Source organism: Anolis carolinensis, chromosome 1 (genome assembly GCF_035594765.1).
Source record: "Anolis carolinensis isolate JA03-04 chromosome 1, rAnoCar3.1.pri, whole genome shotgun sequence".
Lineage (NCBI taxonomy): Eukaryota > Metazoa > Chordata > Lepidosauria > Squamata > Dactyloidae > Anolis > Anolis carolinensis.
In genome coordinates this window covers 206520705-206539305 of record NC_085841.1, presented here as the reverse complement: position 1 = coordinate 206539305, position 18601 = coordinate 206520705, and the positions used below count along the sequence as shown (strand labels likewise).

General features: G+C 41.2%; 1 protein-coding gene across 3 annotated transcripts in view; it reads left to right on the top strand.

Annotated features, from left to right (window-relative positions):
* Positions 1 to 9590: 9590 nt before the first annotated feature.
* Positions 9591 to 18601, top strand: part of mtx2 (metaxin 2) — a 56197-nt gene continuing 47186 nt past the window's right edge. The window contains exon 1 of one of the 3 annotated variants that reach the window (XM_008118946.3): positions 9591 to 9762. In XM_008118946.3, coding sequence (XP_008117153.1) covers positions 9723 to 9762 — 40 coding nt within the window. In that variant the 5' untranslated portion in view covers positions 9591 to 9722. The remainder of the gene's footprint in view (positions 9763 to 18601) is intronic. The other 2 variants (XM_008118945.3, XM_062964169.1) reach the window with 2 other exon arrangements.

Sequence of the window (18601 nt, the reverse complement as noted above, 5' to 3'; positions counted from 1 at the left end):
AACAATTTGAACAAGATAATAATGTTGAACAAATACAGTACATGGTCATGGGCATATCTGGGAGAAAATATCATACTGCTATGATCTAAAACTGTCACCTTGGGTACCAGGTTGCACACTTTTGCATAGCAATTCAAAACACTGAAGGTGTGATTTAATATTATACATTTCCACTTTAATATTTAATTTATTCACACTTTTTTCATTATATTGCACAAATTTGGCATTAACTTTTATTATAAGCCTTATAATTGTCTGACTGTGACATAATGGAGTGTTCTGTAAGCTATTTTTGTAAAGTATGGAAGTATATATATTCATAAAACCAAATTACATGCACTTGTTTTTCACACAATAATGTAATCATTAAAAAGCAAATCAAGCAAGGAATGCTGTTTGGAGCAATTACTCCAGTATTTATAACACTGTAGCAGGTATCTCAAATATTTGCCTGGTAAGAGTAATTTATTTAAAGCAGAAGGCCAAAAACCTTAAAGATGATTTCTCTCTGAGAAACAATGTAGACACAAACAAAGTTTGTTAATAGTAAAGTTAATCCCTTCTATAAATATTTAGTGTTTTGCTATAATATGAGTAAATTGTTTGCGTACGCCATGCCAAAGCCATTTCACTCTTTTCCAAAAGTGTCATGCAAGATACAAGCTAATATGAAGCTTAATGATATTCCTGGTTGGAGGAGGCTCTTGAAGCATCAGAGCAACTGGAACAGAAGAGAAGAGGGGAGGCCACCAGCCTCAAAAGGAGCAGCAAGGCTGTTGTGCTAAATGGGATTTGAAATAAAATCTGGACAGTAAATACAGAGATCCTATTTCTGCATAAACAGCATCCAGTTTATTTGTGTGGTGTTCAAATTTCATTTCCTACACTGAAGTTTTGGATATGTAGATTTGAGAACTTTCTTAGGCTAGTTTTTGCTTCAGATACTATAATGTGAATGTTAGAGATAACAAGTCTGGGAGTCTTTCAGTGTTTAAGGCAGAGGTCCTCAAATTTTTTACGCTAGGGCCAGTTTACGGTTCCTTAGATTGCTGGCCTATAGTTTGAAAAAAAAAATGAACAAATTCCTATGCACACTCCACATGAAAGAACAATACAGCATTGAAAGTGATGAACAATTTTAACCAACAAAAACTTACTAGTGTTTCAATGGGAAGCGTGGGCCTGTTTTTGACTGATGAGATAGTTACCGTATATACTCAAGTATAAGCCAACCCGAATATAAGCCGAGGCACCTAATTTTACCACAAAAAACTGGGAAAACATTGACTCCAGTATAAGCCGAGAGTGGTAAATTTCAGAAATAAAAATAGATACCAATAAAATTACACTAATTGAGGCATCAGAAGGTGAAATGTTTTTGAATATTTACATAAAACTGTAATTTAAGATAAGGCTTTCCAACTTTGATTAAATCATCATCCTCATCTTCTTCAATGTAAATGTGCTTATGTATCCTTTTAATAACAATAGAGTAAAATAATAAATGTAATAAGACTAACAAATACAGTAAAATAATGAATGCAATAATAAATAGAGTAAAATAATAAATGCAATAATAAATAGAGTAAAATAATAAATGTAATAACAATAATATCAGAGTGAAATAATAAATGTATTAATAGTAATGAAAATAGAGTAAAATAATACATGTAATAATAACAATAATAATAAATGTAACATATATACTCGAATATAAGCCAACACGAATATAAGCTAACCAGGATTCTCACCCGAGTATAAGCCGAGGGGGGGCTTTTTCAGTCCTAAAACAGGGCTGAAAAACTAGGCTTATACTCGAGTATATACAGTAATTAATTAGGATTGTTGTTTTTGTGTGTCTTCAAGGTGTTTCAGACCCTAAGTCTAAAGTTTAGGGCGGGGATCCGGTAAATGATCTTGGAGGGCCGCATCCAACTCATGTGCCTTAGTTTGGGGACCCCTGGTTTAAGGCTTCCCTCCTGTTTTGCATGTGCAGGTTTATTCTTCACATTTCTAAGCAAAATGTGTACACAAGTTTTAAAAACGCGGAAATTAATTCCAGTTTAAGAACCCCTTGTTATAAGGGATGTTCTTTAACTGAGAACCAGAAATCTTGGCCCTCATTGAATAGGGAGTTGTCCCTTATGGCAGTGAGTATGCCCAGGTGATGGTGATTTTGCACATTTCATCTGGATAATAAAAGCATGTCTCTTTTGTGGATTTTATTTTATTCAGTTAGTCTCATAGGTACTGCAAGACCTCCCCGGGCAAACTGATGCCTAAAGGAATGTAAGTGGGTGCTGGTGGAAAACAGTAGCATTTGACAACAATATTAAAGAACATCATGATTATTACATGTTTTAAGTATCCCATAACCAAAGTGTTTTGGATTCTGTAATTTTGGGGGATTTTGCAATAGCCGTATTTGTACATAAGGAGATATCTTGGAGATGGGGCCCAAGTCTATGTCAGAATGTGTAAATTTCTCAGCATTTATTTAAGTGTTAGCAGAATAAATGTATCAGGATTAACCACAGGCTCACTGTAATTGGGATGTGGTAGCTGAGTGCTGAGACTGTTGCCTATAAGTTTGTAAAAACACTGTATTGAGGTTGATGTGGGTTGAGAAGTGAGTTTGAGGCGTGGTGGATTGAAGAAGACTAAGAGATCTATATATGCATAGACATTTTGTACAGACTGCAACTGAAGATAAAGGCCTTCCTAAATAACTTTGATTGAACAACTTGTGTGTGGTGTTGTTTGTTTCAGCAGAGATTTCCTAAATTACACAGGGGAGCTTGGATTCTTATGACTGGTTCCAAAGGAAAGCTTCCAGGACTTTGCTAAAGTAGCAGAGAACCCTGACAATCTAAACACGATATTCATTCATACACAAACCCTGAAGCCAATTTTATACACAATATTTTCATTATGTGCACAAAACAAAGTTTGTCTATGCTGAACCATTAAAAAGCAAAGGTGTCACTATTTACCTGACCGTTTGGACATTTTGAATTTTGGAGTACTTTGGATTTACGAATTCTGGATAAGAGATGCCCAGATTCCTCCCCCTCGATTTTGAAATAGCTATATTTCCACATTTATGTACATCCTGGAGATAGCATCCAAGACAAAATACAATTCACTGATGTTTCAGGTAGACTTTATACACATTTGAATTTTTTTGTGTATGCACTGAACCACTAGAAAGCAACAGCTGCATTATCTAGCTGCCAACTCAGACAATTTTAAATTTTGGAATATATTGTGTTATTGAAGACCCAACCCCGCCCCCCGCCCCCCCAATAAAAAGGAGACATAGTTCCACCTCCAGGAAGTTATAGTTTTCCAAGGACAGAGGGCGAAATGAATGCCAATGGCCACTATCCCTACAGCTCCTGTCAAGCCTCCCAGGACCAGCAGCAACCCCAAATCCATGGCTCCCAAACCTCCACACACATGAACTCACCCTTGGCCCAGCTGTTCAGTCTGAGCCGGTCCAGAGCAGCCAATCTCCAGAGCTTCAGTGAAGATCACCCCATGGCCTCTCTCCCTTTCTTTCAACTAAGTTACAATCCAAACAGTTACAATGTACCAAAAGAACATCCGTTATAATGTACTTTCTTATATTTCTTTTTATTTTATTTCTCTTTTTTTCAATGTGAATATGTGCATGAATTAAAACAGATAAGGCAAATAACCTTTCCCACCTTATACTCAGCAATGGTGACACCCCCGCGCTTCACCCCTTTCCCTAAAGCCTATATCAAAAACACTGAATGAACTATCTTTTATATTTTTACTACTACTACTACTACTACTATTATTATTATTTATTATATGACACAGCAAACAAGATAGATATGCTGGATTTCGTATCACAAAATCACAAGTTGAACACTTCCCAAGTGTCTAGGACTGTGTGATGTATTTTCGAATGATACGCACAGATGCCAGAAGGGTGGCCTTTTGCAGTTGACAGATCGTAATTTTGTCAATGTCTATTGTTTCCAAATGCCAGCTGAGATCTTTTGGCATGGCACCCAGTGTGCCCATCACCACCGGGACCACCTGTACTGGTTTCTGCCAGAGTCTTTGAAGTTCAATCTTGAGGTCCTGATAGCGGCTGAGTTTTTCCTGTTGTTTTTCGTCAATGCAACTGTCACCTGGGATGGCAACATCAATGATCCAAACCTTTTTCTTTTCCACAACTGTGATGTCTGGTGTGTTGTGTTCCAGAACTTTGTCAGTCTGGATTCAGAAGTCCCACAGTATCTTTGCGTGCTCATTTTCCAATACTTTTGCAGGTTTGTGATCCCACCAATTCTTTACTGCTGGGAGGTGGTACTTGAGGCATAAGTTTCAATGAATCATTTGGGCCACATAGTTGTGCCTCTGTTTGTAGTCTGTCTGTGCGATTTTCTTACAGCAGCTGAGGATATGATCAATGGTTTCGTCGGTTTCCTTACACAGTCTACTATTATTATTATTATTTGAACTATATGAAATGTACATGAACTGATGAACTGCAATAACCTCTTGAGCAATTCCAGATACCTCTTCCACACCCTGTGTGAGAAGCAGAGATGGGACATAATCTGTGAAACAAAGAATCTTCCTGGATAACAGTGGGAGGCCACCTGCCTGCCAATGAAGCTTGCCTTTTGGGGATCTCAGTAATCCAGGAGACCAAAATCCAGGAGGAAACTTTGATCGCAACCCCATCACCAATAGACAACTTTGGGACTCTTTCTTTGTCCTCCTAGCATGGCAAGATGCCTGGAACAACTTTCATTGTCTTCCTGCCAGGACCTGGTATCTGCATAATCCTGTCAAATCAATTTTTGGACTTTTGTCTCCAGCATTCCATTGCTACACACCCAGGGACTGGAACAGCCCCTAGAGACCTCTCCATCCTGGAGACCTTCTCTGCTAGCCCATTGGAAGCCCCGGGGCCTCCCTGCCCAACTAGGAGGTCTCTGGCCACGTCATCACCGCCTCCACCAACCAGGGCACGTACTGGCTAGGACTCATCTCCTAGCCAATCAGAAGCCTGGGAAATGCCGCCCGGAAGGGAGGGCGTTTCAAAATGTAGAAATGTCAATGTATGAGAACTCCTGTGTATAAAAATGCCTGCTTATGATTATGATTTACATTTGTACCTTTTGAGCACCTGCTAATATATAATGTCCCTTCTCCACAAACTGAATAGTCTCTATCAACCTGGTAAGATCCTTGATTCTTGATCCGGAACATCCGCAGTTAGCTAAGCTTGCCAGGCGTCCCCTGCTTTCGGTGGGGTTTAGAAAAACCCCAATTTCTGGCATCAATTGGAAGTCTGGATAAGAGAGTCTCAACTATTACACTATGTAACAAAATTTGAAAATCTTCTGTTCCTGGTTTGAAAGTGTTATTTCCTGTTTAATTGTGTGGTACCTCCTTTGAAAGTAGTTGTTTTACTCCAGAAACTTCATTTTTGTGGCTGCCACAAACTATGTTGAATTGGTTGAGACTCGAAATATTCATTGAAAAACTATAGTAAAATGTCCCACAAAAACAAAGTTTTTGCAGTTTAAAAAAACTTTTCCCATGTTTTTTATGATAGAACCACTTAGGAAATGACATTTATAACCCAGGGACAAAAATCGTGTTACATAGTTATCTTCTCCTTCTCTGGACACATTACATCATCTTGATATCCTTCTGGAACGGTGGAGATTGGAAGTCCACACTGTATTCAAGGTGGAGTCCGAATCAAGCAGAATAGAGTACCACTACTGCTTTCCTTAATTTGGACCCTAGAGTAAGACCCTTCTTTCTACAGGGAATACATTCAGAGAGCCCCCCGTGGATGCCTAAAAAACTATAGCAAAATGTACTGCAGGGTGTCCTACAGAGGTAAAGTTTTTGCAGTTTAATAAACTATTCCGATGTTTTTATGATAAAACAAATTAGGAAATGACATTGATAACCCAGGAACTAAAATCATGTTACACAGTGTTATCTAGCTGCCCATGCAGACAACTTTAAATTTTGGAGCATATTGGCTGTATGGATAAGAGATTCTCAACTACTACACAAGCCAACAAGTATTTTTCATTAGATATAATTTTAGGTCATTCTTATAGAGTTTCTTTGCACTGAATTCAGATCTGTGTTTATTTTTTCTCTATCATGTGTCGTTTTTGCGATGAGGCTAATTGAATAATTAATGCATTTATGCACTGATATCAATTAGATTCTATTGAGATCAGTGTGTAAATGTATTAATTATTCAATTAGCTTCATCGCAAAAACTACTCATGATAGAAAAAAAAATAAACACAGATCTATAAGAATGACCTAAAATTATATCTGTTGAAAAATACCTTGTTGGCTTGTGTTACACAAATAATGATGCCAAATGTGCACTTTACAGTAGTCCACTGTAATGTATCATTCGTCATATTCTAAAAAGTTGACGTGATGGAATAAAAGACATTTAAAATCAGCATAAAACTTGATTTAAACTGTGCTACTCTCATTTCTGGTGATTACAAAAAGTTTGATTTTGTTGGCTTGTGTTATTAATGTTATTGTTGTTGATTGAGTATCCCTTACCTGAAATGACTGGGACCAGAAATGCTTTGGATTTTGAAATAGCTATATTTGCATAGATGTACGTGATAAGGTATCTCAAATGTTTCATATACAACATGTAGCCTGAATGCATACAGAATGTTAAATAATGCATTATTATTGTTGCTGTTGTTATCTCCAACTCATTTATTTATTTACTCTATTTATACCCCGCCTTTCTCTACCCCTAAGGGGACTCAAGGCGGCTTACATATGGCAATTATTCAATCCCTTAAAAACATACAAAACATAAGCTTTTTTTCAGTTTTTTATTTAAATTATTTTAAAAATTGAATTTTACATATTCAGTACTTAAAACTTATACATTATTTAACAAATTGCAATATAGAGTTATGTATATCATACCTCCTATGGTATTTTCACTCTCTAACTATATTATATACTCATATTATTTACCTTTTGTTACCCTTCACCTAGTGCTATCCCTTCACCCCAGACCAGCCAATTACAATATTTATTTCCAAAATTCCATTGTTTCTTTTACAGGTTTTCCCCTTTCCTTCTACATATTGAAACTCTATACATTTTCCCCATATCTTCCCAAAATCATCCTTTTTAAATAACCCTCTTTTAATTTTAATATTACATGTCAATTTATCATTTATCGCAATATCCCAAATCTCCTTATACCATTCTTCCAATTGGCACTCCTCCCTTCCTTTCCATTTTTTGGCTATTAACAATCTTACTGCTGTTACCAAGCTGGCGATTAGTTCCTTTAAACAAAAAAACCAAACAAAAAAACCCCAAAAACAAAACATAAGCTTAAAATATACTGAATTAAAATTAACACATATTAAACATTTGAAAACATTACATTCAATATTAAAATCACACCATCCAGAAATTGTAGCCTAAGGCTGTTCCACAGTCATTGCACATATTCCAAAACTATTATTGCAATTCGCTATTCTCCAAAAGCCTGATCCCAGAGCCAGGTTTTTACTTTCCTTCTGAAGGCTAGGAGGGAGGGGGCTGATCTAATGTTGCTAGGGAGGGAGTTTCACAGCTGAGGGGCCACCACTGAGAAGCCCCTGTCTCTCATCCCCACCAATCGTGCTTGCGAAGCAGGCAGGACCTAGAGCAGGGCCTCCCCAGATGATCTTAATCTCCAAAGTGGCTCATAGGGAGGAGATACGTTCGGACAGGTAAGCTAGACCAGAACCGTTTAGGGCCTTATAGGCTAAAGCCAGCAATCTGAATTATGCACGGTAGCAGACTGGCAGCCAGTGGAGCTGACATAGTAGGGGCTGTATGCTCCCTGTAGGCTGCTCTGGTGAGCAACCAGGCTGTTGGATCAATTGAAACTTCCGAACAGTCTTCAAAGGCAACCCCAAATAGAGCGCATTGCAGTAACCTATACAGGATGTAACAAGAGTGTGGACCACCGTGGCCTTACGGCTGACCAGGAGGACCTCTATCTTATCTGGATTCAGTTTCAATTTGTTTGCCCCATCCAGTCCCACACAGCTGCCAAGCAATAGTTCAGGACCTGAACAGCCTCCTTAGGAACTCATTGAGACTGTTAAAGGAAATTCCAGAGGGGTTCTGGGGTGTAATGAGCTGAGTGGCTGCCCAAGATATTAAGGGTGCACCTATACTGTAGGAGCCCCGGTGGCGAAGTGCGTTAAAACACTGAGCTGGAGACCGAAAGGTCCCAGGTTCAAACCCCGGGAGCGGAGTGAGCAGCCGCTGTTAGCTCCAGCTCCTGCCAACCTAGCAGTTTGAAAACATGCCAATGTGAATAGATCAATAGGTACCGCTCCGGCGGGAAGGTAACGGCGCTCCATGCAGTCATGCCGGCCACATGACCTTGGAGGTGTCTATGGACAACGCCGGCTCTTTGGCTTAGAAATGGAGATGAGCACCAACCCCCAGAGTCGGTCGCGACTGGACTTAATGTCAGGAGAAACCTCTACCTTTACCTTAATCTGCTATTAGTCCCAGCTCCTGCCAACCTAGCAGTTCAAAAACATGCCAATGTGAGTAGATCAATAGGTACTGCTCCGGCGGGAAGGTAACGGTGCTTCATGCAGTCATGCCGGCCACATGACCTTGGAGGTGTCTATGGACAACGCCGGCTCTTTGGCTTAGAAATGGAGATGAGCACCAACCCCCAGAGTCGGTCGCGACTGGACTTAATGTCAGGAGAAACCTCTACCTTTACCTTAATCTGCTATTAGTCCCAGCTCCTGCCAACCTAGCAGTTCAAAAACATGCCAATGTGAGTAGATCAATAGGTACTGCTCCGGCGGGAAGGTAACGGCGCTCCATGCAGTCATGCCAGCCACATGACCTTGGAGGTGTCTATGGACAACGCCGGCTCTTCAGCTTAGAAATGGAGATGAGCACCAACCCCCAGAGTCAGATATGACTGGACTTAACGTCAGGGGAAACCTTTACTTTTTCTGTAGAATTAATTCAGTTTGACACCACTTTTAACTGTCATGGCTCAATGCTATAGAATCCTGGGAGTTGTGGTTTGTTGAAACATCAACCCTCTTTGTCAGAAAAGGCTAAGGTAAAGGTAAAGACATTAAGTCTAGTCGTGTCCGACTTTAGAGGTTGGTGCTCATCTCCATTTCTAAGCTGAAGAGCGGGCGTTGTCCGTAGACACCTCCAAGATCAAGTGGCCGGCATGACTGCATGGAGCGCCCTTATCTTCCTATTGAGCTACTCACATTTGCAACTGCTAGGTTGGCAGAAGCTGGGGCTAACACCGGGAGCTCACCCCGCTTCCCGGAATCGAACCGCCGACCTGTGGGTCAGCAAGTTCAGCAGCTCAGCGGTGTAGCCCGCTTCGCCAGTGGGGGCTCCTTGTTAATCCACAACTCTCTCGGTACATTAATTCTGCAGGCGCTCCCTGGAAACCCTGCAGAGGCCTGCCTCTCACTTGAGCACCAAGAGCGGCGCGCGCCTGTCCGGGCCTGAGACGAAGGGGCGGAGCAGGCCCCGGATGTAGTTCTCCCGCAGGAGTCTCAGCTGCCGGCGCCTTGCTCTTCCTGCCGGTGCCCTTGCGGCCCAGGGAAAAGGAAAGGCCGCTCTGCTGCTTGGGAGGACCCGCCTCCTCCTCTGATTGAAGCATGTCGCTGGTCGCGGAAGCCTTCGTGACCCAGATCGCGGGTGAGAGAAGCTGGGAGGGAACAGGGAGAGGGAGACATGGGAGAAGGGTCAGTGCTGCTTCGGGCCCCCCACGTGCTGCTGCACATCAGCCTCAGCACCGAGCAGTCGGGGATGATGGGAATCGCAGTCACTCGCAGCTGAAGGGCCTAAAAGTGGAAGTGTTGGATTGTGTTTCTACAGAGTGTTTCCCAAATGTTTTGGGCTTCATCCCCCAGAATCCTTCATCAATGGTCAAGCAGTGGAGGGTTGTGGGAGTTGAAGTCGTAAAACCTAGAGGGCAGGATACACTGCAGAGTGAATACAACAAGTTTGGCACCACTATATAATAGTAGTATTATTATTATTATTAATAATAATAATAATAATAATAATAATAATAATAATAATAATGGCATAAACCAATAAAGGTGGTCCCAGTGGTAATCGCCACACTGGGTGCCATGCCAAAAGATCCCAGCCGGCATTTGAAAACAGTAAACATTGACAAAATCACGATCTGTCAAACGCAAAAGGCCACCCTACTGGGATCTGTGCGCATCATTCAAAAATACATCACACAGCCCTAAACGCTTGGGAAGTGTCCGACTTGTGATTTTGTGATACGAAATCCAGCATATACATCTGGTTTGCTGTGTCATACTGTGTTTTTGTGTCCGTAATAATAATAATAATAATACAGTAGAGTTTCACTTATCCAACATAAATGGGCCGGCAGAATGTTGCATAAGCAAATATGTTGGATAATGAGGGATTAAGGTAAAGCCTATTAAACATCAAATTAGGTTATGATTTTACAAATTAAGCACCAAAACATCATGTTATACAACAAATTTGACAGAGAAAGTAGTTCAATACGCAGTAATGCTATGTAGTAATTACTGTAGTTACGAATTTAGCACCAAAATATCACGATGTATTGAAAACATTGACTGCAAAAATGCGTTGGATAATCCAGAACGTTGGATAAGCTAGTGTTGGATAAGTGAGACTCTACTGTAATATAGGCTTGGTTTGCCTGTCTCTCTTACCTGTCTCTTACCTGTCTCTCCTCATGTCTTTAGCTGTCATGGCTCGAGGCTATGGGATCCTGGGAGTTCTAGTTTTGTGAGTCACCTTGGGCAGAGAAGGCTAAAGTTCCAAAGCACGAACCCTTGTCAGTTAAAAAGGAGTGTGAAATTACATTCCTTCCACAGTAGGGGCACCCTGCTACTCTAGAGGCCAGGGTTCAAATCCTTATGCTGCCACACCATCCAGAAATCGTAGTCTACGGCCGTTGTGTAGTCATTGCACATATTCCAAATCTATTATTGCACTGGAGCTCCCGGTGGCAACAAAAACGTTGAGCTGCTGAACTCACTGACCGAAAGGTTGGCGGTTCCAATCCGGGGAGCGGAGTGAGCTCCCGCTGTTAGCCCCAGCTTCTGCCAACCTAGCAGTTCGACAATATGCAAATGTGAGTAGATCAACAGGTACCACTCTGGCGGAAAGGTAACGGCGTTCCATGCAGTCATGCTGGCCACATGACCTTGGAGGTGTCTATGGTCAACACCGGCTCTTCGGCCTAGAAATGGAGATGAGCACCAACCCCCACAGTCAGACACTACTAGACTTAATATCAGGGGAAAACCTTTATCTTTACCTTTACTATTATTGCACTGCGCTATTCTCCAAATGCCTGATTCCAGAGCCAGGTTTTTACTTTCCTTCTGAAGGCTAGGAGGGAGGCTTTTAACGAGAAGGTTTTTAAGATTGCGATTTTATTCGTTTTTATGTTCAATACTATTTTAATTCTTGTATATTTGTATATTTTAAGTTGTACTGCAGTGCTTTAATTCTGAGCTGCTTTGAGTCTCCTTAGAGAGAGAAAAAGTGGGATATAAATATACATAATAATAATAATAATAATAATAATAATAATAACAACAACAACAACAACAACAACAACAACAATAATAATAATAATAATAATAATAATAATAATAATAATGGAAACTCTGGGTGATCTTGGACAAACCACACTCTCTCGGCCTCAGAGGAAGGCAACTGCCAAACTCCCACTGAAGAAATCTTGCCAAGAATTACCTGTGATAGGTTTGTCATTGGTTGGAAATGACTTGAACAAGCATAACAACAGTAAGGTTACCAAAGTGGGCCTACAGATCACTGTTCCTTGTTACTTTCCTGATCGCATCTTCCAAAATTCTTTAGTCAGCAACGCCACGTAGAATCATAGTCCAAAAGCAAGTTTCCCATCTTGCCTTTGAATCCCTTCTTTCAGGTACAGGTAGATTTCAGCCTTGCAAGACCTCCTCTATATTTTATGGTCAGTGGAGGGGCTCCTTCCCTTATAAGTGTAGGATGCTCCATTTGAACCCTGCACTGGTTCAGAGCCAGATATGACTTGGGCAAGTGGGCAAGTCACACTTTCTCAGCCTCAGAGGAAGGCAATGGCAACCCTTTTGACACCGAAGAAATCTTGCCAAAAACTCCAAGTGCTAGCTTTACCTTAAGGCAGGCATGGACAAACTCTGTCCCTCCAGGTGTTTTGGACTTCATTCCTGCCTTAGGGTCATCATAAGTCAGAAACGATTTGAAGACACAATAAGAACACAATATCTGTTTCTGTAAAGCTGTAGCCAAATGCAAATTGATAGCCTAAGTGGTGGAGCCAGTGACTTGTGCTCCATGGTCCCTTCCACACTGCCTCTATATCCTAGGATCTGATCCAGATTATCTTCTTATCCCAGATTATCTGGTAGTGGAGACTCATTTAATCCAATTTAAAGCAGATAATCTGGGATCAGATCCTGGGATACTGGGCAGTGTAGAAAGGGTGCATGAATCCCACTCTGGAAGGCCTGTGCAAAGGAAGTCAGAAAGTTTTATCTGTATACTAGATTGGGTACCCATCAGTGCCCAGGTTATTTGAAAAATGCATTGTTTGTTTTTGGATATTAGATAATATCAGTTTGCTCATATGTTACGCTGTTTCTTAGAAAAAACCCCAGTCTTTCTTGTTGTTTTTAATGAATGTTCCCATTAGAAAAAGCATAAGGATGTAGATGAACTACAGTTCCCAAAAAACTTGAGTTAATCCTCAAACTCCATCAGTATTCACAGTTGGCCATCTTGGGTCTATGTGCCAAATTTGGCTCAGATCCATCATCTGCTGGGTTCACTGTTCTCTGAATACAGGTGAACTATAACTCTCTGATGCCAATGTCAATCACCTCAAACCCCGCAGGTATGCACAGTTGGTGGTGTTAGGTCTATGTGCTAAGTTTAGATCTGTCATTGGCTGGGTTCTGTGTTCTCTGTATGCAGGTGAACTGCAACTCCCATATGTCAAGAACAATCACCACCAAACACGGCCAGTATTTATAGTTGGCCGTGTTGTGTCTGTGTGCCAAGTTTGGTCCAGATCCATCATTGGTGGGGTTCAGAGGGCTCATGGAATACAGGTGGACTATAACTCCCAGAGTTAAAGGTCAATCACCCCCAAAGTCCACCAGTATTCCCAGTAGACTATGTTTTTCTATGTGCCATAGAAAAGAATAGAAAAGGGTTAAAGGAGAGGCAGTGGGCGGGAACATGCAAATTCCACACCAATTGAGAAAGAAAGCTCGTTTGGATTACTGCAACGCGCTCTACGTGGGGCTGCCTTTGAAGACGGCCCGGAAGCTCCAGCTAGTACAACGGGCGGCAGCCAGATTAATAACTGGGGCGGCTTACAGGGAGCGTACTACCCCCCTGCTAAGCCAGCTCCACTGGCTGCCAATATGCTACCGAGCCTAATTCAAAGTGCTGGTTTTGACCTACAAAGCCCTAAACGGTTCTGGTCCAATTTACCTGTCCGAACGCATCTCCTCCTATGAGCCCACGAGAACCTTAAGATCATCCGGGGAGGCCCTGCTCTCGATCCCACCGGCCTCACAAGCACGGCTGGTGGGGACGAGAGACAGGGCCTTCTCGGTGGCGGCTCCTCGGCTGTGGAACTCCCTCCCCAGTGACATCCGGCAGGCTCCATCCCTTTTGGGGTTCAGGAAGAAGCTGAAGACCTGGCTATGCGCGCAAGCATTTAATGAATGAACTCAGTTAGCATTGACATGGATCGGATTAAGGCTTTTGCACAAGGTCTGATGGATGATTGGTATATATATTTGGTGTTGCATTGTTTTTAATTTTTATATATTGTATTTTATTATGTTATTTAATTATTTTAACTGTTTTATTCTTATTTTATTGTATTATGATGTACTGGTAGTGATCCTACCAGTTGTGTAAGCCGCCCTGAGTCCCCTCGGGGAGAAGGGCGGGGTAGAAATATTGGAAATAATAAATAAATAAATAAATAAATAAGAAAGGAACACTGGGATGTGGCGCTCACTGTAACCTGCAATGTCAGTGGAAGGAGGGCTTTGGTGGTTCACCATCACTGTGGATTAAAGCTGTTTGTAGAGGCCAGAGACTGTCTGTGTAAGAGGACATCCCTACCACATACACACATACAGATTTTCACTTTTACTCTGTGTATAGATTGGTGGTAATGTGGGAGGTCTGATGATATTATTATTATTGGTATTATTGAATTTTATTGATTTACTAGCTTGGGGACCCGGCGGTGCCAGGGTTATTAGAGAAAGGCATTCTTTTCCTGTGTTCCAAGTGTAGTCTAGGTCCAGGGTCAGCGGGGTTCAGTGGGTGCAGGTGAACTACAACTCCCATATGGAAGTCCATTATGCATGGTCCATCCCACTCTAAACAGCGGCAGGATATATAGTAGGTCATGGGGACTGTATGTGTCATGCCTATTAGAGTGAGTAGGCTGAAGCCTGTTGGTGGTAGTTTTTTGCCTCAGTGAGGGAGGCAAAAAAAGTACCACCAACGTAGGGAAAAAATTCAGGGGGTGGGTAAGGTGGGGGGAGGGAGTAAAAGTTTTCATAAAGAGACCCAAAACCATCCTTAAAAGGAAAGATTTAAAAGATAGTCATTATTGAAGTGCTCATTCATTGGAGGTGAACTATAAATCCCAGTACCTACTACTCCCAAACTTCCAGGCCAATTCCCCTCCAAACCCACCAGTAGTCAAATCTGGGCATATCGGGTATGCATGGCAAGTTTGGTCCAGACCCATCATTGTTTGGATTCATAGCATTCTGGGTGTATGTGAACTACAACTCCTCTAAATTCCCCAGTAGGAGTTACAGTGCTCTGACTTGTTGCAGGATGAACTACAACTTCCACCATGTGCAGTTAATCCCCAAAGTCCTCCAGTAAGTTTAGTTGCAGCTCAATTCTTTGACAACACATTCAATTATTCTCTGTTTATTATGCAGAGAAATTTGAAAGAAAAGGGCAGTGGGCGGGGCCATGCAAATTCCACTACAATGGAGAACCCTGGGATGCCTGCCTGTGGTGGAAGAAAAAGCAAACTCTAGGATGAAATGGTCCCCAAACGAAAGCATTCCTTGGGTGGTGGGTCGTAGTGTTTGGGAAGGACATTGGCAGGGGCTGGGCTACATGTTCATGGAGCTCGCTGTAACTGTAATGTCAGTGCAAAGAGGTGACTTGCTGGATTCTGAGGCCTGGGAAGTATAGCTTGTTTGTGGAGGCCAGAGGCTGTCTGTGTGAGCGGACACCTGTGCCACATATACACATACAGGTTTTCGCTTTTATTATGGATTTAAATTAAATTTAAATTAAATAAAATTAAATTTAAATTAAATTTAAATTAAATTTAAATAAATTTAGATTAGATTAGATATAGATATGTGACCATCAATATACATCAAGATCTACTCTGGTGCTACTCATGGCGTTGTCTGATAGAATACTGTGGGTCCACAATGGAAACATAAAAGGGAAAACATTCTACTCAGAAGACACAAATTTATGGCTGATCCCTGGCTGATGCGAGGAGGAATCTGTCAGTCCCCCAGACCAGTTTAAGAAGCATGGAGGCCCCTTCAACACTGCCATAAAATCCAGATTATCAAAACAGATAATCCAGATTATCTGCTTTGAATTGGATTGTATGAGTCTACACTGCCATATAATCCAGTTCAAAGCAGATAATCTGGATTTTATATGGCAATGGAGAAGGGCCTGATATACTCTGTATCAGTTTTCTAAACTGAAACCTGTTCCTTCCTCATCCCATAATCCTTTACTCCAGAGCTGTCCAAGATGGGTGTTAGCATGTTAGCATGTCAGGTGTATCGTGCAAATGTAATGTGAAACCTCTGCATTTTTGTGAAACAAGTAGTAAATTATATATTTTAAAACTATAAATAAAAGGTTTTCATTATATATGTTGTGTCCCCATACATTTAGTTGTTACAATATATGCATGTGTCTCTATCACTTTATGAGGGGTTGGTTTAACCTCTGGTTTGCTAGTAAACTGAATTACTATGTCAAGAAGGGATGTCGAAAAAGCTTGTCACCAACTTGAAATATTTAGAAAGCTCTGCTTTGGTCCCTTGACTGAGGAAGAGAGAAATGGCTTTTCCTTCATGTATTTTTTTAAAGTCAACTAATTGCTCTTATCTCATATTGTCTTTCTCTTTGAATTGTAATGTTCCCTCATTTGCATAATCTCATTTTTTGAATTTGTGTTGTAGTCATAGAAGGAGAACTTACAGAACCTGGGTATAGGATCTGTACATTTGTATCTCTTATTCGCTACACTCATCTCTTACTGGACTGTACACAGCATCATGGGTTGTTGAAAATGACTATTTTTACATAGTAAGATGATGATGATGATGATGATGATGATGATGATGATAACAATTTCTTACCCAAGGATCAAGGCAAGAAATAGAATTGTATTAAAATGCAACTTAACATATAAATAGGCTCTTCCCTTCCCCAGTGTAGCTTGATACCTCTGAAAGATTCCAGTTTGTGATTTTGGTAGCTTGGGAAAGATGTGGGATTACAGAAGCACCATCAATGTATCCCAGACAATGTTTTAGCTTTTAGGCAGCCTTCATTCTTTATCTTATGATGAGAGTTTTACTCCCAAACCTCTTACAGATTGCTGGTTGAGTAAGCCTGCTTTGAAGACATGGGCTACTGAAGGGCATCAGAGGCATTAAAAGTAAATGGACCCATTTGATGTGTTGCAGTCTTAAAACCATCCAAAGTTTCACACCACATGGATTTATTTTCTGCCTTTTTTCCCCTTTCTTTCTTTAATGCCTACTTTCTTATTATATATGCATGGCAATACCGTTATAATTGGGAAACTTTATACTGGTAATAAAAATGAAATTTGATTGGCTAGTAATAGAAGGTCCCATTCATGAAAACAATTGCTTTGCAATGCAGTTCCAATTTAACTGCAACTGGTATAGCTGCAGTAAAACATTAATCTTCACTACATGAGCTCTAGGGTGATTATACAATACTATAAATAGTTTAGAAATGTATTAGAAGATTTTTCTTGGTCTATGATTACACCGGTCATAGCTTCAGTGTGGTTGTTGACTTTTTAAAAAGTGTTCTCCATGCAGCTGTGGACAAGTTTACATAGGGACCACCAAATGCAGCATTGCCCAGACACAAATCAAGGAACATGAAAGGCACTGCAGACTAACTCATCCAGAGAAGTCGGACATAGCAGAGCACTTGAACCAACCTGGACACACATATTATTTCAGAACACAGAAATGCTGGACCACTCTAATAACCACCAAGTCAGGCTACATAGAGAAGCCATTGACATCCACAAGCATGCAGACAATTTCAGGAAAAAGGCTGAAACCATGAAAATGAATAAAATATGGCTACCAGTATTTAAAACTCTAAAATTAGGACAGTAAATAAAGAACGGAGCCCCTGGTGGCGCAGCAGATTAAACCGCTGAGCTGCTGAACTTGCTGATCGAAAGGTTGGCGGTTTGAATCTGGGGAGTGGGAAGAGCTCCTGCTGTTAGCCCCAGCTTCTGTCAACCTAGCAGTTCAAAAACATGCAAATGTGAGTAGATCAATCGGTACTGCTCTGGCGGGAAGATAACAGCGCTCCATGCAGTCATGCTGACCACATGACCTTGGAGGCGTCTATGGACAATGCCGGCTCTTCGGCTTAGAAATGGAAATGAGCACCAATCCCCAGAGTCAGACATGACTAGACTTAATGTGGGGGGGGGGGGGGAGGGTCGGAAGAGCACCACTCAGAAGACAGGGGAATTCCAGACAAACAATCAAAGCCAGTTAACACCTCCATACAAAGGATTCCCCCAGGCAGGACGTAGCCAGGCTTTGAATTAATTAATTAAGGTGGTCAATTGCAACATTCACACTTGCCTTCTTTCTCCCACCCTGGACATTCCACAGATATATACATCCCACTTGCCTAGTTTCCATCAGACCTCACAAACCCCTGAGGATGCCTGCCATAGATGTGGGCGAAACTCCAGGAGAGAATGCTTCTGGAACATGGCCATACAGCCCGGAAAACTCACAGCAACCCTGTTCTCTACTTCTCTCCGGTGAAGCTTACAGCGGTCTTTCCCAGCCTTCTCCCCTTCAGATGTGCTGGATTCTAATGTCCATATTTTCAAAGGATGATGGGATATGCCGTGCAACACAAAGAGCACAATAATAGCTTTTCTTTTCTTGCTTGTATCTCTGCAGCACTTTAGTTTTATTGTGAATATTGCATTCCTAAAATGTTGCCCCCCCACTTGGTAAGTCTGGTCACATTTCTTCGAACATGCTGACCATAGTCTGTTGCTCTAATGCACTAATGATTAAGTATAAAATGATGACCATATCATTTAAGAGTCCTTTGGTAATGATGTTGACTGGATAATGATGAAATCATTATTTGC